This window comes from Bactrocera tryoni, chromosome 5, assembly GCF_016617805.1.
Source record: "Bactrocera tryoni isolate S06 chromosome 5, CSIRO_BtryS06_freeze2, whole genome shotgun sequence".
In the NCBI taxonomy this organism is placed as follows: Eukaryota; Metazoa; Arthropoda; class Insecta; order Diptera; family Tephritidae; genus Bactrocera; species Bactrocera tryoni.
Window position 1 is genome coordinate 34561641 of NC_052503.1, and position 26685 is coordinate 34588325.

The 26685-nt window shown below is 39.1% G+C and overlaps 1 protein-coding gene across 1 annotated transcript in view; it reads left to right on the forward strand.

Moving 5' to 3' along the window:
- The window catches only part of LOC120777199, a 132040-nt gene that overhangs the window by 103731 nt on the left and 1624 nt on the right, over nt 1-26685 (forward strand). The window contains exon 4 of the mRNA XM_040108368.1: nt 1191-1203. Coding sequence (XP_039964302.1) covers nt 1191-1203 — 13 coding nt within the window. The remainder of the gene's footprint in view (nt 1-1190; nt 1204-26685) is intronic.

Here is a 26685-nt window from a genome sequence, read left to right on the forward strand (position 1 = left end):
CAACACTAACAACACCACGATTCCATCGTCCATTTACGAGCGTAGTCCATTGGCTGAGTTCACATTTCATTGAGAAAACAACATTGGTCACGCGGGCACATAATCTCACCTTCACTCGCCAGCGCTCACTCCTCCACTCCACCTGTTACGCGCTACAGAGATGACGTACGCGGAGCGTAGTCTACGAACAAATCGTGTTCCGGCTGCCAGCGCATGTCCGATACATCGGCTATATCACCAGCCATCGAGAGTTTGTGCAGTGGCTTGGCGCCAGTGCGCAACAACTATCACAACAATTGGCTCACACACAGATCGCAATTTAATTGCAAAATCTAAATGGAGATTTATGTAAATTTGTGAATTCCCTCATACTGCCCGCATCCATGTGACATTCTGTATACCGGGACGCATACATACTATATGTGGGAGCCGCTGCTTAAATCGTGTGCCTGGTGTGTGGCTTGATTGGCCACTAAGCTTAGGAAATCGTAAGCATTTCCCCTGAGAAAAGAGTTTGCAAGCTGAATTCTCGCTGCGTACATTTTGGTCAAAGTATTCTTGGCTGTGGTGAGCGCTTCTTGCGTTTTTTGCAGCAGCAAACAATTAGTTGGCATTTCGAATTAACAACTTAATTAATACAAATTCCTAGTTAGGGCATACAAGATTTCAACCAATGAAAGGGAATGTGCTCGAATTTCTTTAATTTTGCTACTTATGTATATTGCTGTGAACGCAATACTCCAATGGACTGAAACTTAAAAACGGTCATGACTTATTGAAATTTTTAAAAGAAATATATTGAAGATTACTCGGAGAAACTGACCAGACAATCCATAGTAAGTTCGTAATTCAAAAATTTTGAGATTATTTGTGTATGAATTATTTTCCACTTTTTATTTTTTTTAAGATAAATTTATGGATCCATCATTCTAGCGTTATTACGATTTGATAAACTTCTTTTTTACATTGTGTTCTTTCTCGACAATCCAATTTTTGGTAGAGATTGTCTTAGCATTGATCCAAAACAATTATAATATTTTATTATAGGCTGTGTGCTGTTCGTTGAAACAGTTAGAATTAATTACTCGTACTATGTTTAAGTAGTCAATAATATTATTTCTGCTCTCTGAATTATTGTTTTGTATATTTACTTTACAAGCATCTAAAATTTTTTTTTCTTCTTTTTTCAGGATCCATTTACGGTAAGTTAGAACTCGAGAAGAATTCATATACTACATATCCTACGAGTATGCATTGTTATGATCTTGCAACATCAACTGTAAACCCCCAGAAAAACATCGTAACAGTATGCTGTAATGAAATCAAGTACTTTTGGAACAGTTTATTGTAAATTATACACATACTGACTAATTAGTTAATTTTTCCACTGTTTTATAAATTGATTAGGGATAGATGCCATATTTAGAAATTTCTTTTATGACGCAAATAAGAGTCAAGGCAATTATTTTTGCTTTTACTTCTTCTCAAAATTAAAGAGCACTACTTTATTTTCATATCCACAAGGTTTGTAACACCCAAAAGGAACCTTCGAATATAATATAGATAATTTGAGTATGAAACGCATTCTTCCCCGACTCGTTCCGATAAAGAGGAATTTTCTTCAAAAAGAGTACCGTGGACATGCTTGATTGTGCGAATTCGGAACCCAAATTCATGGAGAGCATTATAACAATCATCGGAATGAAAGAAAAAAAACTAGCTGAAACCGATATTCGTTGTTTGGTGCATCATGAATTTGTTCCGAAGGGCAGACGGTCAATAAGGAGTTCTATTTAGCCGTATTGAGGAGTTTGCGTGAGAACGTCCGTCGAAAATAGCCGAAATTTTGAAGAACCATTCATTGATTTTACACGATGATAATACACCATCCACGATTGTGACCGAGTTTAAAGCCAAAAACGCAATGAATAGATTTGGCTTCGTGGGATTTTTTCTTGTCCCCAGACTGAAATAACCTTCACAAACGATTTTCAGTAATAATTCCTTGCTCCAATTTTTACTGTAACAGTCTAAGCTAATGTGATGCTAATGTAATGTATTTTCTTGACAGCCATATGAAATATCATATGAGAGATTTTGTCAGTCTCAAAAACTTTAAACCAGCAAAAATGTAGAGGTAATGTCTAGAGTCTGGACTTTTGGAGCTTTTATCGCGGAACTAGTTCTTTATGTATGAAACTAACCTAATCGCATGGACCTAAACTCGTATAATACTTACGCCGTATAGCGAGCGTCTTCGCATACCTTTCGTCAAATACCACTTTACTGCTGTTAAGCGCCAAAATGTCCACCCTCCCGTTTGAACTCTTGTATAAAGCCAGAAAAAAATGTGTCTACAGTTAAAAATTCATAAAGGCCGAGGTGAAATATTGCCAAAACTAAGATCAAAAATTTTTTTGATTCATTTTTCTTTTACTGCTTGTGTCGGTTCTTTACACACTAACCCTTTTACGAAATTTAGACAAAAGTCATTAAAGTTACAACAAAATGTTTAATATTGACTTGAACATAATGGTGAAGGATGTCTTCTGAATCACGCCTTAGGCATTTTAACTGTATTTTAACATATATGAATAACCTCTATGCAAAACTGTGTAATTTCTGACATGACTAGAGTTATAAAACATAGTTTAACAACTTAATAATGCCACAGTGCCACAACACCATCACCTGTTGAGCTGCCGATGGAGCATTGCTGACACGCGCTTGGCGACTTGGCGCTCATTCTTTACAAACATAAATAGTATAGTGGAGGCATATTGCCATATATACACCTATACCAAGTCACAAACACAACGATGACTTATCGCTAGCCTCAGCGCTCTGCTGTGCTGCAAGCTACAATTACGCCTTTTTCACCTTTCCAGCTGCCCGGTGCGAATGCTTATCGATCGCTGTGGCTGACAAATAAGCGCCTCAACACGCCACTCTCCAACGTCCATCAACAATACGAATTGGCAGGAGGTAGTTATGAAAGCAATTAAGGATATCGAATAACGCTCAAAAAATATCAAAACCGACGCTAAGATATCGAAGGGTAGACAGTGCGTTCGAAGCCGCAAGACACAACCTAGCAAAGCTCTCACCTCTACACCAACACTTGCCTGCGGTGAGAATAAATGATGACGCACAGCTGCTGATCAATAGCACGCGCTTGAAGAGCCAATAAATCATTGTGGCGATAGCCTGACCCCAGTCATACATACAAATTTTTTCAGAATCCACCCGAAAAGCAACGGAGTTTAGACGAATACAAATTTCAATGCAATAACCGCTTGGGAACCTCTTTTGCCAATTGACTCTTTAAGCAACCTAATTAGTAGCGGCGAGCGTTGCGCACCTGCCAACCGCGCATGCGCAAACGTTGGTGACAGAACAGGACGCAGGACGCGCGCCTACAAAAACTGGCGCAAAAGCATGCCGAAGGCTATGATATTTGCGCAAAAAAAATTATTGGGCGTTTGCTCATTAAATATTCGCATTCGTAACCACCGTTCATTGTCAACTAATAACTACAGCAATAAAAAATTTAATTGCACGCAGAGTAAAAATAATGTTACTAACAAGCATGATTAAAGTAAACAAACTCAATTGTCGTTTAAATGACAAGTTTTGACAACTCGTAAAATGACATGGCCGCGGGCTGTCTATCGTGCGAGATCGCCGTACAGCGTTGAAAGGACGCGCCTACAAACGAACGTGCAAACTCGTCGACAGTGAAGTGACACATACATACAAGTTCATACAGATACTTAAGCACCGAAGTAAAGAACCTTTGAGACAGTGTTGGCGTCTCACTACATATATAGGAGCATTTAGGACCCCTACGCTGCACAATTGCTCGACTAAAATTAATAATCCGCGTAATTTGTTGATTTTTAGCCGCGCAAACACAAAGCATACAATTCAGCGGCGGCTCAACGTAGTGACCTTTTGTGGCGTCGCCGTCACCGTTACCGTCCCCGCCAACGCTGCCGCGCGTGCATTTGTTTTGCGCTTAATATATCATTTAGATCGTTTGCCGACGATAAGCACGTCAGCCGTCAGTCGGATTGTTTTGGCTGATGGTTTGACGTGGTTTTGATGTTGTTAGTCGGTTCGTTAGCTTTGCGCGGCTCAGTTTCACTATTCACTTTTACTTGTTTTTGCCTTATTTTCAAGTCATTTTCTTTTTTTTTGTTGCTTATTAAGTATCGCTCAAGAATTGGCCTAAATTACAAGTATTATTTTGGGAATAGTGTGTTGAATGCTCAAGTTGTTTACCCTCGGTGCTGGGTGCGGGGGGCGTTTCGGTGTCAATGCGAAGCGGAAATGTAATTTCTAATCAATTAAGTCTTATCGCCTCAATAAATGGAAAATAATTGCTTCTCATAAGTGACAATGGCCTGTGGGGGTGGCTTTCTATTTAGCCGTAAATGATAGCTTGGAAGAAAGGTCAATGCAGTAAGTGTGTGTTAATGGCAAAAAGTGCCTTGGGAATGTGCACATATTTTGACAAGAAATTATGATTTCGATCTTCAAATGCCGCAATAAGCACGAGTTATTATTATTGTTAGCCGGCATAATAGCCAAAGCTGTTGTTAATAATAAATCTGTGAAAATATGTATGCTGTTTTGATTGAGCTGATAAGATTGCCGCCGTGCTATAACTAGCTACAGGAATAAGAACAGGTGTTTTCATATTTTAGGTAATTAACGGTTTTCTTTATACGTACCTATAAATACCATTATGGTATATGAACAACAATTTAACATCATAAAGTTTGGCATTCCTTAAAATTAAACTACGGCTTCTAAATCTTTTTCTACTCGTTCTACTTCTTCTTTATTGGTGTAGACATCGCTTACGTTGTTCTAGCTCTTCGCTGCTTGGTCCCAATTGGAGATTCCTGGTGTAACCAGGTCCTTCTCCACTTGATCTCTCCAACAGGGTGGAGGTCTTCCTCTTCCTCTGATTTCCCCGGCGGGTACTGAGCTGGAGTGTTTTCATAAATTCGGACGACATAACGTAGTCAGCGTAGCCGCTGTCTCTTAATTCGCTGAACTATATCAATTTCGTCGTACACCTTATACAGCTCATCGTTCCCTCGTATGCGATATTCGTCGTTGCCAAAACATAAAGAACCATAAATCTTTCGCAGAACCTTTCTCTCGAAAACTCGTAACGCCGATTCATCAAAAGTTGTCATCGTCCATTGCTTCTGCACCATATAGCAGGACGGGGTTGATGAGTGACTTGTAGGGTTTGGTTTTTGTTCATCGAGAAAAGACTTTACTTCTCAATTGCCGACGCAATCCGAAGTAGCACCTGTTGGCAGAAGTTATTTTGCGTTGGATTTAGAGGCTGACGTTGTTGTTGTTGTTAATGCAGGTTCCAAGATAGATGAAATTATCTACGACGTTACAGTTATGACTGTCAACAGTGACGTGGGAGTCAAGTCGCGAATGCGACGACTGTTTGTTTGATGACGGGAGATATTTCGTCTTGCGCTCGTTCATCACCAGACCCATTTATTTCGCTTCTTTAACCAGTCTGGAGAAATCACTGTTACACTCCTAGATATCTAAGACGAGTTCGATCCAAGGCTGAACAGAAGCATTGGATACGTTCCAGCGTCTCTCTCATGACTACCTCCCTGCACTTTCTGCATGTAAGTCGTTGCTTGTGCCCATCCGGCCTACACGGGATGTTAGTAGGTTTTGACTTGTCATTAAGCCAACATGCGTCCCGCAATCCAAAGACCGTTTGATTAAATAGCACGCGTGTTTTCTTTCGGAGTTTTTGCTTGGTGATCCTGCTTGTCCTTAAGGCATTCCATTTCGCCCTGATCAAATTTGTCAACCCTTACGGAGATTTCATTGTATGTATATGTATCGTCTTTAGTTGCTTCCGTATTTCCTGTACTGGTTTGGTAACCTAACGGATGGCATTTTTGGCAATCTTATCGGCTTCTTCATTTACCGGAAACCAATATATGCGCAACCGCTTTCCTGCAGCCACTACATCTACTGCATCCCTTCTTCTAAAGACATTCGCTCACATAATGCGATGTGACATTATTGCCTCTTAGCTATCGACGTATATATTGATTGACTCTTTTAGTGTGATTTGAAACCTTTTGTCCCAAATAAAGCGTGAGGGTATGTGGTCTATTTTATATACCAATGTGGAGAATTCACTTAACTCCACAATTCTTGCAGCTGCAGAGCTTTCTACTGCAATGTGAATTGGGGGAAATAGTAGTTCTTAGCGCTCTCGTTAAGCAGAGAACAACAGATCCGCTCCAAAAGCGCTCCGCTTCTGTATAAAATTTTGCTGACAATAGTCCACCAGCCCAAAACACCGTCGTTTTTTCATTTCCCTCCTCCACATTAAATATTCACATCAGTTTGGCATCCAAAATTACTCCCAGGTACTTGGCATGTCCCTTAATTGGTAATTCAACCTCGTTGAGCCTCGGGTTTTCCATGTTGGAATTTTTGTACCTCCTTGTAAAGAGTACCATATCGGATTTTTTCGCTATTCTACTCATTTTCATTTTTCTAGATTGTTGCATTTGATGAATGAAAGGTTCTCAGCTGCATTGTTTTAAGCATCTCTCTTACAACCTCTCCTCGACGTTGTTTTTGCAAAAGATTCAGGTCTTTTCGTAAGAGTCTCGCCTGGACGGGCTTCACACCCAAATCATTAACCAAAACGTGTTGAATGGATTCATAAACGATAATAAGCCCTCAGCTATCTTTCTGATGCCAACACGGCGATTTTCAAGCTTTGTTTCTTTAACTCCTTCTATGTTATAACCGTTAACCGAGGTTAGTAGTACGACTCGCGTGAGGCAAGTTTTCGATTACTTCAGTTAGTAGAAGTTAGCAGAATGTTTACCAAATGTTATATGCCACTTAAACAATGGTGTTCGTGATAAAGAAGATTCAAAATTATTTTTTCTCTGGTCCCATTGGAATCACTAAGAGTCAAGAGAGCAACATACCTATACTATATATGTAAGAAGTTTAGGTATATACGAAATACGTGGATTCCCGAGTAAGAATCCAAAACCAAAATAAGTAAAATCCCAAAAAATTCATTAAATTTTCAGTCACCTTCCCAGAAGTTCCGTACTTCTTCAATAACAAAGTGATACTGAAAAAAATATAAAAAAAATTTGAGTAAAAATATAAAAAAATTGCAAAAAAATATAATCATTTTTTTCGATATTTTTTTGATTTTATTTATTTTATTTTTTAAAATATGCACTAAAACTGTTTTACTCAAAAACAAAAATTCTGTTTTCAAACATTTCGCTTAATAATTATAAATCATTTCTCTTCTGTCTTCGTTCTTTTCATGTTGCCACTGCAAACCCATCCGGCGCCAACATCTGCTTGTTCGCAAACAAATTGCTGGAAATTGACAACATCGCTGCAATGCACCGCAAACCCGCGGTTGCCATCATTAATACCAATAAATCGTCACATCAACGCCTGCAACCGATGAACACCGCAACAACAACAACGAAAACAACAACCGAATGATCACACTCGCTCGCTCGCTGCGTTACATCGCTGAAAACACCTGAACATTTAATGATCACCGATCATTTGCACCATCATTTACAACAAAAATAATGACAACAATGACACCACACTGACGTCGTTCGCTTCGGCACGGAATGACAAATGAATGGCAAACGCGCGAATGCAACGGACGGACTCTCGCTTGCTGCTCGCCAAAATGATGGATTATCTTTGAACTTATATCTGTTTGTTGAAATGTCTGTTTGCTGTGCGCATTTAATTTCACTTTAAAATGCCTGCAATGTTGCAACATACAACAACACCAACACACAGGGTGTAAGTAGAATTGTTTGTCTTTATTTATTATTTTTTTTTTCAATTCGGTAACATTACTTTAAAAGTGTTAATGTGCTGTTGTTTGTGTATGCATGTTTCATCTAATTAAAGTCTCATTAGCTTCTGTGGTTACAGCTCCATAATTAAATTTCAGCTATGTACATAGTGCTCTGGAATTGTTTAATGACTGCCTTTGTGTGCGCATTTCATTTAGACAAATATTTGTGTGCACTGAATTGAATTGTCTACGTTGTCATTCCGCACTCCTTCCCCTACCCAACGGGTTTGTTTGTATGTACGCGCTCCGTATAGCTAATAGCTGTGGGCGTGTTGCGTCGATCATTATCTGTGTGGCAAATATGTGGATTGTCTTTCGTTTTCGTTTTAGTTCTTGTTTTTGTTATTTTTTCTGCTTTTCGGACTGCCTTGAGCAGCTACTCGTTAGCAAAACTAACAAAATGAATGAATTTCTCATACATACTCTAGAGTAGAGTCAATGCACAATTATGGTTGGTGTTATTTGTAAAGCGGGTGCGTCTGTCGTGATGGGCGTGAAAGCGCCGACAGTTGTCGACAATTTAGACCGCTTTGCGGTATTTCTCTTCACATGCTTGGCTAGCGTATGCACGATCAGCAAGTGTGATCCTTAACTCCGTTCTCCAAATGATGATTAATGGCCCTGACTTTCTTTGGAACTGCGGCGGTTCCTCGCGCTACTTTATTTGCGTGGAACACGGTATTTTTAAAGTTCAATGCATGAGCATTTAAAGACAATTGGAGATGGTTATTGTTTAATTTAAATAGCTCGTATATATTTAAACACGCTTAGTTATAAAGGAAAGCGCTTCAATCACCTTCGATTCATAGTTAATTCAGTTAATTTTTGAGATTTGTATTTGGAGATATATGTATGTACCTTGAAGCACCGACAACCTTTCCAAATTAAATGCATAATATTATTGCAAGTTCCTTTTCTGTTTACTCCTAGTGTTAAGTGCATGCTGAGGTAAGAATATTTTGCTTTCTTCAATGGTGCTGCGCCAAAAATGAGTGTATTAAAGACTTCCTTTTCTCCACATACTTTCTTGTTTTTCTTTAACTCAGCTTAAATCTACTTGATAATCTTACAGATGCGTCCGTCTACATTGAATACTCTGCTTAAATTACATGTGCAGTTTTATTTCAATTTTAAAGAGTCAACTCTGTCAAGTCTTCCATGGTTGAAAACTTTTTGTTGTCCTAATTTCGGGCTTTGCTTTAACTAAGATTTATTTAAGCCTCTTGAAACGCCAGAAGAAAAGCTCTCTTCATATTTCCATCATGGTTTGGTTATGGTACAACATGTCCTGGCTGTGCATTTTCTCTTGGTAGAAGAGCACAGAAACTGAAATATTGAGACATACTGTTATAATATTCTCCTTGTCTAGATTACCTTCCCTAAAGCCACTTTTAAAGGAAAATTTTGGCATAACATAAATGTAATATTTTGCATGATGTTGACATCTTTCGAGTATCTCACAACAGCCATGTTACCTTTCGTCCCAATAACCTAATTTTTATATCCTGAAAAGATAAACGAAGTGTGTATCCTGTAAATAATATAAATGATCGGCGTGTCAAGCTGAATCAATTAAGCCATGTCCGTCTTTGAGATATTAAACTGAAATTTTCCACACATCCTTTTTTGCCCAAGACGCTCCTCATTTGTCAGAACCGCTGATATCCGATTAGCTGCCATAAAAACGGATCGGTCAAAATCATGTCCTTATTGAAAAACTTTTTTACTTTTCAAGATTTCTCCACAAAATTTAACATGGATTATAGAGGATAGTCCAGCAGTTGCCATACAAACTAATCGATCATTTCAAGATTTGTATGGGAATTTTTTTTTGACAAATTATAGCTTCGATGGTGCAAAAGTTACAATTTTTATCTCATCATCGAGAGTCCTCCTATTTGAAAGGTTTAGTCACTGGAAGTTCCTTAATAATAAAGGGTGATCTAATTATATTTCGGAGATTATCTCTTTCAAATGTAGGCCGCTACTAATTCTTAGATGGTCCATGCGTTGAGTCCAATTTTCGATTACTCCTTCGAACATTTCGACTGATAACTGGCGAATGACACGCATATTGTTTTGCTTCAAGGCCTGAATCGAAGCGGGATTGTCTCCATGAACTTTATTCTTTATATATCCCCACGGGAAAATGTATAACGGTGTGATATCACACGATTGTAATAAATAATAATAAATGCATAGATTGATGCTATGTGGGGGAAGTGGCGCGGTCTTGTTGAAACTATATTTCGCCGAGATCACGAGTTTCAATTTCAGGCATCAAATCGTCTTGAATCTCTGCAGGTTGCTCTTTCTCCAAGTGCGGCAATTTTGCTTGTTGACGTACCATTGAGCCAGAAATGGCCCACGTCACTGAACAAAATTTGGCTCCAAAACATCGGATTTTCTTGGTAATTTTCAAGAGTCCATAGAGCGAAGCGATGTCGCTTTGGAAAGTCGAACGGCTCCAGTTCTAGCACAAGCTGCGTCTTCTCGTTCCAAACTTCAGTCCAACGGCGCCAAATCGACTCTCCACGATCTTCGTGTGCACTCTCAGCTACGGCTGCTGCATTTTCTCCAATACGTCTATTCGGTCGAATATTTTGCAATAATGAATGCTGGGTCTCAAGTTGGGTAATGCTATTGCGATTAGTGCGCTGTGTAGTCCGATTATGTTGACCATAACTTGAGCGACGCGCGCGAAATACATTATTTACAGAAGTCTTTCCGTGATGAAATGCCAGACAATACTGTAGAAAAATAACATAACACCTGGACACGACTCACACGTATTCTGCCAAGAAAAGGCTAGTGAAAAACGTACCTCTACTTGGATCACCCGTTAAATTAAGATACCATATCTTATAATATTCATATTTATTTTAGTATTGGAAGTTCAACTTAGAAAAGCTCATGAGTTAAAAAAAAACTTTCTCAATTGTACCATATTTAAATCTGTTTATTTCCCTTCTTGGCGTATGATTTCATTATTGTTTTCGTTCCTTTATACACTATTTTTAATAAGTCTTAACTTTCTAATAGACTACTAAATCGTTAGTTTATAACCCTTACTTCATATGAAGCATACAATTGCTCCCAATATCCCTCATATTGACCTAACTATTATCGCTCCCGTATGCACTTTGCATATAAGGACCCATGCACTTCATCAACTGTATGCAACAACGCCTTTGCATGGCATTCGTGCAACGGTAACCACGAACAATCCAATACTGCCAAGCAACAAATAACCGCAGGCACATTTCTTATCAGCCAAATATCAAATTTCGATCAAAAACGCCTTCGAGCGACTTTGCATCAAACTGACAACGGCAAACGTTCACAACTGCCACACAGCCAATCCCCCGAGAAGTCAGTAACGACGGCGACATCGGCAACAACAAATTTGATATCAACGCCGATTCACGCGAAAAGTAGTTACCACCAAGCGTTTCCCGCAGCGCATAAATAAAGCAGAAGCCTGCCACTTACAACTTACAGCTCCCTATTTACCACTCTTCAAGCGACTCCTTCACTTTTAGTTTAGTCTTTTTGTATATCCTCGACAGCCCGACGCGAGTGTGTATGCGTGCAAAAGGTAACTAACCATACACATCCCAACCGGTGACGTTGGATATCGCATGACCCTCATTATCATACTTGGCACCATTAAAGCAATTTATTTCCGACGCTGCTCATTTTCCTTTTACACTTCCACTCTTGACTTTCATTGCACTTAAGCTAGCATTTTTGTTGCTTTGAACTTGGCTTAAATATGCGGCAAGGACATTTATTATTGCAAGTACCTCATAAATACATCTGCCACAACAACAAAACCGAAAACAGCAACTGCGTTAAAAACGATCGTCCCCTTGCCAATTGGACTCACTACTCACTTGGCTTCGCTTCACTTTTGTGGCAACTGTCCATCCCATTCGTCTGTCTTCAATGTCTGTCTGTTAGGCTACTCTCAAAGCGGCATTCGCTTCGCCGTGTGAGTGAAGGATGTTGTTAACAGGATCACATTGCCTGTAATGGCAACTAAAGTACCTCAATAATTGTAGCATCGCCCCAACAACGATCCTTGCAACCTATCCATCTGTGGCATTATCTGCTTCGCGTAATTGGGAGCTACTTACAAATGTGCATTAGCAGATAATTACAGCAGACATACAAGTACATATGTACTTTTATTGGTAGAGATCGAATTTTCAAACCTGTCAAAACACAACAAATTTCACCTGCATTCCATCACTTTCGTAACCTGACTTTTCGATAGTGAGTTTGACTGTTGGTTCTTATCTTGGTGTCTATAGCAGCCATAACCGAGTGTACTGTTCTCACTTCGTTTATCGTCGATTCGAGTTTCGCTCGTATTATTTGTGATTTATTCATTATTATTAAGAAAAACATGACATCCCACTTAGAAAAGTTTTTCTGCGACATCGAAAGCAATCCGACCATGAATCTTTGGTTTATCTTCTGTTCTACATTATTGTCAAAGATAGGTTAGAATCGAGTTTTATTCAAGCAGTTAACATAATCTGTTTCATCCCATTGTTGTTCACCACCATACCCATTCGCCTTGGTTATTTATCTAGATCGATTAATTAAATTTAATTAAAGTTTTTCTGCGACATCGAAAGCAATCCGACCATGAATATTTTGTTTATCTTCTTTACCATGAAGTTCCGTTGTCTCGAAAAGTTTCTGTAATATTTCGCGGAATTCTGTTCTACAATATTGTCGAAGGTAGGTTAGAATCGTGGTTCATTCAAGCAGTTAAAATAATCTGTTTCATCCCATTGTTGTTCACCACCATACCCATTCGCCTTGGTTATTAATCTAGATCGATTAATCCGCTGATTTCAACACAACTCTTCACATAGGCTATTATAAAGCATACCGCAAATAATTCTCTTTGTATAGTTATCACTATTCTCGGACCCATTCCAAGTTTTGACGGACATAGGTTCACGATATTAGACTGTGAGACTATGTGTTCTCACTATCTTCCAGTGTATCATACCGTGGGGACACCAGATGCTTACAGCTTAGTATTGCAAATGTGAGACAAGTGCACAAGAACTGCTCCATTGTTTTCCTGGTTGCTGTAGACATTTTCTGTAGTCTTCTTGATCTTTCAGCCCTATTCTGCGGACGTTTGTCGCCACCAGACACTGACCAGTTGGTATTTCGATCATGTTCCTACTGTCTTACCTATCGAATGCCAATAAGAATTTTGTCTACTTCCGATCTACCGTTTTGCACATGACTCTTGCAGCTTTGCTCCCAGGTAGCTCATTCCATCGGGTTTTGATTTTCTGTACCATGCTTCTGTTACCAATGTTGATCACGTTTCCCGATGTTAGCCGTACATCATTATTGGCAATCTCATCCACAATTTCATTGCCCTCGATACCTTTGTGACCTGGTACCCAGTAGAAGTGAAGTTGCTTTCTTTTGGCAACACTTTCGACAGCTGCCCTGCTTCCCAAGACACTGGTGGCCGATATGCGATACGAGGTTACTGCCTTGATTGCTGCTTGGCTGTCTACTTTGATGTTGAAATTGCCAGCAGGGTTTTTCAACAGAAAAGACCTCAGCTTGAAATATACTGCAGTTGTCCGGGAACCTCAAAGGCTGCCTTATGCCTAACTCTAGACAATCTATCCCCGCACTAACTCCGTCGTCCGTTTTCGACCGTCCGTATAAATGTATGTACAACCCGATAATGGAAGATATTGTGATGAAATAATGTAGGAGTAAGGAAATCCTACAAACTATCATCCTAACTAACACAAAATCAGTCATAAAACATATGGTTAGAGAGTTTTATTGTTATGCTAAATGTTTGAGCAAATAATATCTGAGATTTAGTCACGCTCCTCAATTTGATGTTAAGTTGAATAAATTTGCTTGATTGTCTAACGAAATCGCGATTTTCTTCATATTCCCGTCGATATAAGGTTGCGCTCTTAGAGGACTCCTTCTTTTTATTCAATTCCGCTTGGTAGATGGTAGTAGAATATATGGAAGGTAGCTATTTTTCTCATCATATATACAGTGGTGACCATATATGCAACTAAAACAATATTTTAGAAACAGTATATCTTACATATATACTTATTATACTTATAGATCTTACCATCGATATGGCCACCACTGTAGCCATATTTTTCAAAAATTTCCTTATTGTCGCCAGTAATTTATGTTTAATATTCAATAATTCTTCATTCCATTTAAACACTCTCGAAAAATATATTCCAAGTAGTGTACCCAGACTCTATAGGCTCCAAATTCCTACTAATCAAACCTATGTAATCACTTCCAATTGCCTTAGTACACATTTATTTACTATACTCTTTTATTTATTTTTTTTTCTTTTCTTTTTTTTTTATGTGAATTTACACCGCAATGAATGACTGGATATTTGAAACCTCGGGATGAAATATTTCAATGGCTCAGTATGTAAGTATCACTATTGCTAAGTATTATATAATTTTATAATATATAATTATACTTTACATATTAATCCTGCAATAGAGAACGAACCCTGTTCACCAGTTAGGATTTTCTCATACAAGAGAGGATTTTGAATTTAAGAAATTGATTACGATGACTATTTTCGAGAAAATAATATCTCTAGTACTTTTTGGCTTACCACTTTAGAATAGTTTCATTTACAGCTAGATGTACTTAACCTAAAATAAGAAACGACATTAATTTTTGTTGCGCCCTTCTTAGGTGCATTGCTTATACCAACTATATTTAAAGGGTGATCCATTTCAAAGTTCCCTACTTTTTTAAAGAAAAAACACAAAAATTTCAACTTTAATGAGGAATGATTATTTTCATTAAAAAGGGCATTCTTTGGCTTTTAGTTTTTGAAGATTATCTCCTCCGCGGCTAAGTCTCAGATGGTCCATCCGTTGAGTTCAATTTTTAATGACTCGTTCGAGGATTTCGACTGGTAACTGGCGAATGACACGCGTGTAGTTTTTCTCCAAGATCAAAATTGGAACGGGTTTGTCCGCATAGACTTTAGACTTTACATATTCTCACAGGAAAAGTCTAGCGGTGTGATATCAAACTTTCATGGTGGCTAATCGACCGGCCCAAAACGTGAAATTATCTGCTCACCGAAGTGTTCTCTCAATAAATCCATTGATTGATGCAATGTGTGGGAAGTGGTGCCGTCTTGTTAAAATCAGATGTCGCCGAGATCACGACTTCAATTTCAGGCATCAAATAGTCGGTTATCATGGCGCAATAATGGTCGCCATTGACGGTTATGTTCTCACCGGCATAATTTTTGAAGAAATATGGACCAATGATTCCAGCGGCACACAAAGCACACCAAACCGTTGTTTTATCTGGATAAAATGGCAGCTCTTGAATCTCTTCAGGTTGTTCTTCTTTCCAAATGTGGCAATTGTGCTTGTTTATATACCCATTAAGCCATAAAACGTCATATCTTCTTGGAACTTTTCAAGAGCCCGTAGATCGAAACGATGTCGCTTGGGAAGGTCGATCGACTTCAGTTCTTCATTAAGCTGTATTTTGTACGCTTTTAATTTAAGGTCTCGACGTAAAATGCGCCAAGTCGTTCCACACTTCAGTCCGAGTTGCTAACTGCGCTAAATCTACTCTAAATGAGTATAATAAAAAAAAATGTTGTAGCCTTAGAACATTATACATAATTAACTTGTATAATTTTTATAAGCTAGAACTTTTGTTTACACAGTTGAGCAAATCCCTCATCTATGAAAGAGTTGAAACACTGTTAATCGCAGTGCGCGAAATTCCATTCACAGCTCAAAAGGCAACAACTATTTTATTAGCTGTATACAAAGCGTTTGGGATTGCAAACTTGTTGCAAACGCTAATTAAATTAAGTCTTGCGCAGCAACTACATATAACAGTACCAACAGCGGCAACAAAATGCACAAACATGAACGAACTGAATGGCTTAATTAGCTGCACACAGGGAATGCCTCAAATATTCGCTTGCATTGCTGTTGTTGCTTTTGAGGTTGCTGCATAAATGGCAAGCAACAAAACACGCGGCGCGCAAAACAACTGCAAAGCAGCGACAACATCTGTTGAGTGATGAGCTCCAATCAGCGCCAGATTATATTAATATTATTGTGTAAAAATGTATGGCATCTGCTGCTATATGTGTGTGTGTGCTTGTGGCAAGTGCGAGTTTTATGAATTCACGCCACCACCATCAACGTCAGCAGTGGCAGTTGCAATCATAGCCTGGGCCATGCAACAAAGTGCAAGTATATGGCGCCAAGGCGTTGCATGCACCGTTGCCTCTTACAATCGCTTTGCTTTCGCGCTGCGTCGCTTGCCGGCTGCACACACACGACTTGCCGACTCGGTTGAGTCGCAAAATTGGTGGGTGGGGTGCAAGCAAGCGTCAGACGATGCGCAATCATAAATTCAATTGTTATTAACTGTATATGCTGGCATGTGAAAGAATATGTTCGAGCGTGTGTGTGTGGCAAGCGCACATGTCTGTACGCAAAAAGCCAACAAACAACGGCATAATAATGTGCGAATAAATGTGCTGCCACAGCGTTGATGTATTTATAAGATGCCGCACTGATTTATCGCGCCAACCGAATTAAGGCAAGCAAATGACATGCCGCACTTCTTACCCCTTTGTTTCTGTTATTGTACTTTTTACACTTGCATTTTTTCCTTTTGCTCTCAGCCACATTTGCGTGCCACTTTCGTCCTACATATTTATATGATAAGCAAGCGTAGGGCAGCTGCAACGGTTCTGACCGTCACCGCTCTCGTGCGCTCACTCATTTACCAACCATTTGCTTGCCACATCGCTTTACAACGCCTCAAGTCGGCCGCACTCCGCACTCCGCCCTCGCCAACAATGCTTTGGTTGCTTTGGCAGAAAAATGACAAACTGCGCGCAAAATTTTGTCGCATTTATGTCGAACAAACTTGTTTCGTTGTTTTACAAATGTCGCCGAGTACGCCAGAGTTCGCGGCGGACAAATGTCGCTGCTTGAGCTTTTCTTTTCATTGTTGCAATTGCATTTACCTCAATATAAGTTGGTATACACTTTATATGTATGTGTGCGTTCGAATTTCGAAATCCATTTGTTCGTTTTTTGTTGTTACTACCCAATCAGATTGTCGCTGATTTGTTCAGCCGTTTATGTTGACTAGTTGTTGTCAGTGCCATATTCTACTGCTTTGCTTTGCTTAGCCAAAAAATAATACAAATTTGTTTTCACCCGCATGACTTTACCACACATACCCAAAATTGTACTCATTTGTACACAGTACTTATTTATGTGGTCGTCAGTAAATGCGGTATTTACAAACATATATATGTACATACTCGTACTCGTATGTAAAGGTTATCAGTTATATTGGTAACCTTTTATAGAAACGTGTGTTTTTCGCTATCTGAAAATCCTACTTGCCAAACCAAGATTCAGTTATAAAATTTTGTATCATTAGCACAAAAACAACATTTTGCCATAAGTTGTTTTCATCCATAATGTAAAAGTCGTAGGCAGACAAAATTCCAATATTCTGCTTTCGATGAGATTCTCCCTCTCTCTCATTTCTTTTCTGAGGGTCTCGCCTTACCTCTCAACCTTATTGTAGTGTACGTCTTGAGGTTGTTCCAAATATTGAGAATATCTTTGGGAAAAGAGGGACTAAAGTGGTACCATTATTTGACGAGATGCGATTAAATATGAAATAACCTCGAAAAAACAACTTTGTATGGGCACAATATACCTAAGGTCGCGGTGCAATCCTCATCTATTTATCTTATGGTCTTATTTTGTTCAGTGTTTTCCTTATTAATAAAAATTACTTTTGCTTTGGATTCAAATATATTAGGTTAAGTTTACTCTTAGTATTATTGTCTAATTATTGATCCTATTAATGATCGAAAGTTTCAAGAGGAGCAACGGAATTACTCTACATACTTGTAGAAATAATATACCACATATGTAAGTTATACCTTATTGCCCTGAACAGGCTATATTAAGTTTATCAAAAACTTTGAAACACACTCCAGCTTCTGTGACCCTATAAAATATATATGTATCAATAAATGATCGACGTATTTATTATTACATATTTGTTATTAAACATCCTAGTATTGAACGATACTATTGATTAGCCACGGAGTTGACCTCAGCCACTCTACCTAAATTCTCTTTTTATACTATATTAAATTTGCCAAAAAGTTTGGAACACCCAGTATCCCAGTTTCGGAGACTCTATACAATATATGTATATCTATATACCATCAGCGTAACGAGCTGAGTTGACTTAGCCATCTCGGTCTGTTCGTCTACCTGAATATGTACATATATGCGAACCTAGTCCCTAGTTTTTGAGATATCACTCTCTTTTTTCTCCCAGAGTCTGTTCATTTGTCGGAATCGCCGATATCGGACCACTATAGCATACAAACTGAACGATTATAATTAAGTTCTTGTATGGACAACATTTTTATTTAAAAAAATATCTTCACAAAATTTGTCATGAATTGTTTTCCAAGTCAACGGCATCGTTATCGAAAACTTACAAAACATTGATAAATTTAAAGAAATATTATGCGAAAGTCATAAATTTACAATCATTAAGGTGGTTGAAGATATCAACGCTCCTTTGGTTCTGTTCAAGACATTATAGTAAATCAACTGAGCTTGAAATGTGTCGCTACAAAATTAGAACTGACCAACTGAATTTCAGAAAACTAAACGGCCAAAGGCTTTCGAATAAATCTGATCCAACACCAGAAAAAACGTTTAGTAGCCTAGAAGAAGTTATAGAATATTATGCATAAAAATGTTTAAATTATTGAATCAAGCTTTGCCATAGTAAATATGAAATATTTCAATCGGCTATTGGAATATACTGTTTATAATTAAGGCGTAATGTTCCATTTCGAGCCTACGGTTACAAATGCGATGCGATGCCGAAATCAGATCCGAAAACAAAAAAAAAAAAAAAATAGTATGAATATCCTAAAGGATAACTACTTCTCTAGAACCTAGCAACTGAACTACATCTGGTATCGTAAAGGAGCAAAACCTATCTATGCGTGGTTTATTACCAGATTAACCTGACCTAACCTAACTTAGATAAATATAGATAATGATGGAAGGATAAGACAAAATTTATAGGTTGGAAGCCGTCCTCTTAATGAAAAGTCGTTTTTTATGAAATCTTTACATTTTAGAGTGGCTTAAAACGCGGTTAAAGTTTTGGCGCCGATTTCACTAAGTTGAAAATTTTAATTCCTCCTTTGTTGATCGAATGATAGGATCAAATATCTAGTCTAGGCATCAATATAAATGATTTTTTTTATCAAATTTCTATACCGCCCCAAAAAACCGATTTTATTGCACACTTTTGCCTAACCCGAACTTAGCGCCGCATCAATTTGCCGCGTGCTAAAATGCAATAAAGTCGCACTCAATGAACATTTGTAACGCGTGGAGCATCAATTGTGCCAGCTTCAACTACGGCGCTGTCACTGCCACAGCATTTATGTATGAAAGTCGCGAAAGGCGCAGCTGATTATTATTTTAATAATACAGCAACAATTCGCTAATTGGCACCTTGTTGATTAAGCGACGCAGCGGTGAAGCGCGGCAATAATACAACTGAGTTGCTAACAGGTTTGCCACATGCAACACCAGCGCACTATAAGCAAATGTGTGCATAAAAAATGGTATTACGACAAGTTGGTAGAAATTTACACATTTCCTTATCACCTGCCATTAATCTGGCAATAAGCGCAACGCAGAACATGTCGAACGGCAGTCAGTAGCTAGCCAAACTGCAACCGCCGCCACAGAGTACTTAATGCAACGCTGTCATGCCACACAACCGCATGAGCAGTTGACAAAATGCAAGTATGTACTATGTCGTTGTCACTTCATTGCCGCGAGCCATGGGCTGGACAATAAGACATAAAACTCTCCCCTAATAATTTGGCGAATTTTTTCTTTTTGGCTGCCGTTGATTTTACCTTTGTTACATGTTGCAAAAAAAAACAGTGTAAATACAATGTTGAGTGGGAGAAAGATGCGTTGGCAAGTGGAGCACACGGTCTTGAAGTGGGTTACGGGTAATAAATTGAGAGAAGGCTGTACAAATTTAAATTATTTATTTTCATTGCTATAATTAGATTAAAATAGTGATATTATTGTTTGTGATGTGTTTGTAAAATGCTGGACTATCATTCTCCTTCTATTTGGGAGATCCGCCAAATTGCACTCTACCATAATCATTTAATAAATTTCAAGGCGCCTCTGAACCCTTTGAGTGTGTGAAAAGCTCATATTATGACAAAAATTAACCTTAAGCATTGATATTGCCTGCAAAGGGGCGATGGATACGAGTCCCGTCTGTCCTTTCATTAAATTAAGTCTTACTATCAAATTCAATTTACTGAAAGATACTCCTGTGAAAACATCTACATAAAAGGGGATCCATTTCGAGGTTCCCACTTTGCTTCAAGGCCTAAATCAAAGCGGGATTAGCCTCTACTTTCCTCACAGGAAAAAGTACAACGGTGTGATATCGCATGATCTTGATGGCCAATCGACCGACCCAAAACGTGAAATTATCTGCTCAATAATTCCATTGATTGATGCAATATACGGGTGGTGGTGCCGTCTTGTTGAAACAAAATGTCGCCAAGATCAATCAATTTTAGGCATCAAATAGTTTTTTTTTTTGAGAAATATGGGCCGGCCCACAAACCACACCAAACCGTTTTGTTTTTTTATGAAATGGCGGCTCTTGAATCTCTTCGTACCAAATGCATCAAGTTTGCTTGATTACATACCCATTGAGTTAGAAATAGGCCTCATCGCTGAACAATATTTAACGCGAAAAAGTCGGATCATCTTGGAACTTTTCAAGAGTCCATAAAGTAATGAATGCCGGAGACTGTTATTTTCAAAAAAGGTAATACTGGTCGGTGATTCGATTTGTGTTTATGAAAGGGAAATCGCGCTGATCAAAAATTAGTTTAACGAGTTTAATTGTGGTTGCACTTTAATGAGTCTCAACAATGTGTCCTGAAAACAACTATCACGAAAGATTTTATATTGACAATTGAATATAAACTAGATTACCGAGCCAGCAGGCATCTCAAGTATTCAAATATTGTGCATTAAAAAGCTGTCTCAGCCCTTTCCCATACAATAAGCTCAAATCATAAGAAAACTTTTAGTGTTTGACGCTGTTTAGAGCAATCAGAATGAGTTTCTGAGTCGTTTCGTGACTTCACCGGCAAACCTGTTCCGAAGAAGGCGAATAATTCTCTAGAAGAATAGTTCACTTATCGGCTGAACGGAGAAAGACCATCACTAGCCTCTATTATGACGAAATATTGAACGATTCAACACCGAAATGCAGAAAGAGCGACCCTATTTGGCAAAAAAATAATTACTCTTTCCATCTGACATATTCGGCAGATTCATTTTCATTGTTGCAGTTGCATTTTTGTATTTACTTAAGTTGACGCCGTGCGGCTAGTTTTTGTTTCAAAACTTGAAGATGTCATTCGCATTTTAGTCGAGAGGCCATCACTAAGTCTTGCTTTAAGAATCTCCAAAAAATATATTTTTTTGTGGATAAATTAAAGAAGTTAGGGGACCGCTGAGACAACAAAGAAAAAACAAAATTATCAAAAATTGTTGCTTTTATTTTTTATGCTAAGTACTTATCGGTACCATCTTCATATAAATGTATAACAATTGATTTCGTAAATACGCGTTAACAAATAATCTGCCGAAAATTATTACCAAAAACACTACTGTTTTCACTTGTAGTCTCGCCTGTTTTATGCCAAAATATCTCACTGCCACTTTCGATAAGGTCCATTCGTTTCAATCGTGATCAGTCGCAAATGCTCGAAATATTTCGCTCTTGCATTGCAAAGCGATAAGTGACACTCAAACCAAACCGAATTCGTCGGTGAATTTTTGTTATTTTGTTTTTATTTAATACAAAGAAATTTCGGTATTTCTATATTTTTGTTTATTTTTTTTCTTTTTGAATATTTTTTGGCCACTACCAAATACTCGCAACTATGTATGAATATATGTATGTTTGCTTATATAGAATTGTTGGCATTTTACGGCTTAAACAAAATCATTATAAATCTCCCGAAGTGAATTCCTTTGCCCAAGCTTTGCTGCTACTTTTACTCAGATCCTTTGTTTGGCTGTAAGATGGCAAAGATTGCGACTTGCTGATAAAAATCGCAGGCGGCTGCAAAGAGAATAGCAAAAATATACCGGCAAAGAATTTGAAAATAAAAATAAAATTCGCCAAAGATTTGCATAGCTTAGGCGATGGGAAACCCTTTAGTTGCTTACGTTATTTCTATATATAAAATTATACCCTATGATGTGAACAACGAAACAGAAGTTTGAAACTTTGTGCTCTTTCATGTAGTGAAAAACGAATCGTATTATTACAATAAGTAAATTTTTTAAACGAAGAATAATAATCTGCAAGTCGTCGGTGTAGTCCTTGTGCCCCAGAAAGCAGCTCATATCATCTGGCCCAACACTGTATTTGCCTCCTTCAGAGCAGGTTCGCTCGGTAAAATTGGACTGTTCTTTATTGGTATACACCAGAACCAGTCGATCTATGTTTCATAGTAGAACACGAAATGGCGCAGAAAATTCTTTGGATTACTCCTGATATCGTATAACCCACCTGGTCCTTTGAAATGTCTACGATCAGCTATTTCGCGTAACCCCTATCGATAGTCGACCGATACGAATTCTCGAACACTTGCGACGTCCTTTGTAGTCATTTTGGATTATCTGGACATGGCTCATCAAAAACCGGCGCATAGCCACCTTGAGGCTCATTAAGCTAAGTTTTGATAGTTAACATCGAAGGAGAAAAGGAACTCATATATACAGCAGCCATGCGCTTTTTGATTCCAATTCGCCAAAGACCGATATTTGCCTTCTTCAATTTTTCTACATTCCGCGGACATACCCTCTTCGGATTTTATTGTCGTCTACAAAAATGGATGGATGGATGGAGTATAGCCAATTTGATATAAGAAGAAGGACCAAACTCGATTGCTAACCACAAGAAATTTTCCAAACTTCAAACCAATATTTGATTCCAGCAGAAATTGTTGTTTCTAAGGTATATGGGAACTATTTAAATGTGCCTTGGGAAAATCGGAAATCTTTGCACAAAAGTTCAGCTATTTAAAACATGTATACATATATTAAAATTAATTTTTGCCGAAATACATTTGTCTTCATCACCAAACACCGGCAACGACAGCGGCCAATGGCCGTAAAAATCCAAACCCACCGACCGACCGACCGACCGACCAAGCCAATGACCAAACAATCGTTGACCAAGCGTTGAAAGATGAGTAGGACAATGGTTTAAGATTAAATGCCGACGACAAGCAGATGAAGCGATAGTCAGCGGTTAAGCCAAGTACACCATCACAGGTGCTACAGCAGCAGCATTGATCTGGATATACTGCAACTCAGCGGCCACTGTGACGATGAGATCAAAACAATACAATCACCGATCGACTGCTGGCCGCCGTTCCAGCTACCGCTGCTCAACCGAAAATTCCCAAGAATTCAGCGTGATACCTTATGTATTCCCAACCGCGCTCTCGTCCTCGGGCGTGCAGCATATATGTATATGTGAAAGGTGTTGCAGCAACAATCTGTTGCATTTGGTATGCCACGTTGCATAGCTAACGACGAACATTGTGGAGGAGACAATTCTGTGGAAAGTTTACCATTAGCCTTAAAACTAAACTAACTTCACACCGCTTGCCCGCAACGGCTATGTATCTTCCGTATGCAACGTACTCGGCTGGACCATTTTATTTTGCTAAATTATTATGTTAACATGAAAATAATTGAAACAAGAATTCACTTATGCAAGGCAATTTATTTATTTCGCTTTAGCTGCTACTGCTTTTGCTGCTGCTACTGCTGCTGCTGCAGCTGATGTCTCCGGGTCTGCCAGTGAATAGAGTGCTCAATGCATCGATATACGAGCGGTCAGCAGTGGCAGCGTCAATAGCCGGTATTCAGTGCCGCCACCTCAGCTCATCTGTTGCAATTCAATTGATGGCCGAACAAATGTGTTCTGAAGTGGAGCAGATTGGCCATTTAGGGCAAAAAGGCACAGATGCGTCAGTTGCGATACCGTCGGAGCCGGCCATTGTTATCGGCAATGCCATACTGTTCGAGAGGCGTTCAAATACCTTCAAAGTCGGCAAGCAAATGCCCACGGCAATGGCGACCACTAAGATTTCCTGTCCTCGCTCAGTTTCCACTTGATTGTATGCGTTAGTTTTGTAAACTTTGCTACATCGCTACACACGCGCATATACTCGAATAATGGGTTAGTCCAGAGGCCACACTATTTCAGTGCAATTTATTTTTCGTCCCTGTTAATGGCACGTCGTATTATTTTGTTCAACGATTTGTTTAGCTGCTTGTAATTTTTGTTGCTAACACGCATCGAGACACTTTGTCCGCTCAGTCGATAGGACGCACCTTATCGCTTGCTACAGCCATATATGTGTGTTTGTATGCCTGTATTGTATGCAAGTTGCACCTTCCTGCCATGTGTCGGCTGTTCGATCTATGAGTGTCACATATACACATTCTTCTTAACACTAGACTTTTGGGCTTCGACTATTGTTTTTCACTGAGTATAGCCAATTTTATAAAAGAGAATTTTTTCGAAGATTGAATCCAATTCGGCGGTTCAGTGCTTAACCGCTTTGGTATTATAAGCTCCTAATGAAACTCGCTGATTAGAAAAAGTCTATTTGAATGGAGGGCAAACTAGTATTTGCACTTCCTCGAGGACCAGAATGAAACACATTGTTTTTGAGAATGAGACGGCAAGGATCCGTTAAGTACTTAGTTTAAGAAAAAACGAAAATATTGAAAAATGGCGCTTAATTTTAACACAATTTCCTTTTAGTTCGGTAGAATTTAGCTAGCTATAGAACATAGCTTCTCTTCTTTTTTGACCCGTATAAAATTACATCCGCTAAGTAGGACTCCGTGGCGGCGCCTAACGTTCTTATTTGACTAAAAAAGCTGGCCGTTGCTTGAATTTTTCAAGTTTGGAAAGCACTCGAAAGAGCGGATATCTGAAGAATATCTCGGATGGAACAACAATTCGTAGCTTAATTCGTGGCAACGGCTGAAGTCACAACTGGTGCGTTGTCATGGTAAAAGAGTATTTTTTTTGCCAAATGAGACCGTTTTTACGGATACGGTATTGAATTTGCGCAATAATTAGGCGCAGTAGAGCCAGATGGCTGTTTTTCCTGCAGATTCTCGATGTAGATTAGGTTAGATGGCTGTTTTTCCTGCAGATTCTCGATGTAGATTAGGTTAGATGGCTGATGAAAGATCGCCCGTGGACTGCTGTATGGAGTGCTTTGTGAAGCCATGTAAAATAAGAACTCATATGTTTGAACTTATAAATTAGCAAGACGCTTAGGAGCCGAAACAAATTTACATAAGCGTTAAATTTCCACTCCCGCCAGTTCCATGGGACGTCTGAAGGTGGACCGCATACCATAAGTGTTTAAGTCTTGACCTCCCAAGAGAAGTCACTATATCTCTTGCGAACGATCTTGGGTCAAAAGGCTTTTGCGACAGCGCATGCACCGATGGTGGTCCAGGGCTGGCCAAGCTTCAGCGAAGCCCAGCTATCTAGTAGTAGAACACAAGAGGATATGGGAGCACCGATCCGCTCCTTTTCTTGCTAGCTCATCAGCTTTGCAATTTCCTGCGATTCCGCTATGGCCTGGCGCCCATGCCAAGGAAAGAGGCTTCATTCTGGAGCAGTAGATCTACTATTACTACAGGGTGCGGCAGTCAATACTGCAATTATAAATAGCGCGCAGGAGCGTAGGAGTGGTGGGGGGCGAGCAGCCAAGGTCACCATTGTGTTGTCCTATTCATAGCATTTCAGTAGACATGGAGCCGTGGACTAAGCAACAACGTTCGTTTGCCGTGAAAGCTTTTTATCAAAGTGGTAGCTATGTAGCCGCTCGGCGTCGTTTCCGAACGCATTTTCAAATTAATCGCAATAGACCAGTGCCTTCGGTAAACGCAATAAAGTTGTGGGTCGAAAACTTTGAAAATATTGGTGAAACGACAAGAAAAAGAGGTGGCAGTGCGAGATCAGTGCGAACTCCAGAGAATATTGAACGCGTTCGAATTGCTGTGGGAAGAAGCCCTCGGAGATCAGCGCGTCGACAGAGTACGGCACTTGGAATTTCTGACAGAACCGTCCGAAGAATTTTGAGGTTAGATTTACATCACCATCCCGCGTGAGCATGAATGTTCTTAACGGAGTTTTTCCAAACCGAGTGATTTCCCGCAATGGCCCGATTCCGTGGCCGCCCCGTTCACCAGACCTCACTGCGTGTGATTTTTTCTTGTGGGGTTATCTAAAAAGTAAAGTGTACGAAGAAAGACCTCATACTGTTGGTGAACTGAAGGCAAGAATCCGGCTAGAAATTGAGAGAATTCCTCAGCCTATGCTTCGTGATGTTATGAACAGCTTCGCAAATCGCCTGCGCGAATGCCGTGCACGGGAAGGCCGCCATCTTGCTGATGTTATTTTCAAACAGTGATTATTTTCAATGTTTCTTAAATGCTTTTTAATGTAGAAAAATATTTTATGAATATAATTTTGAT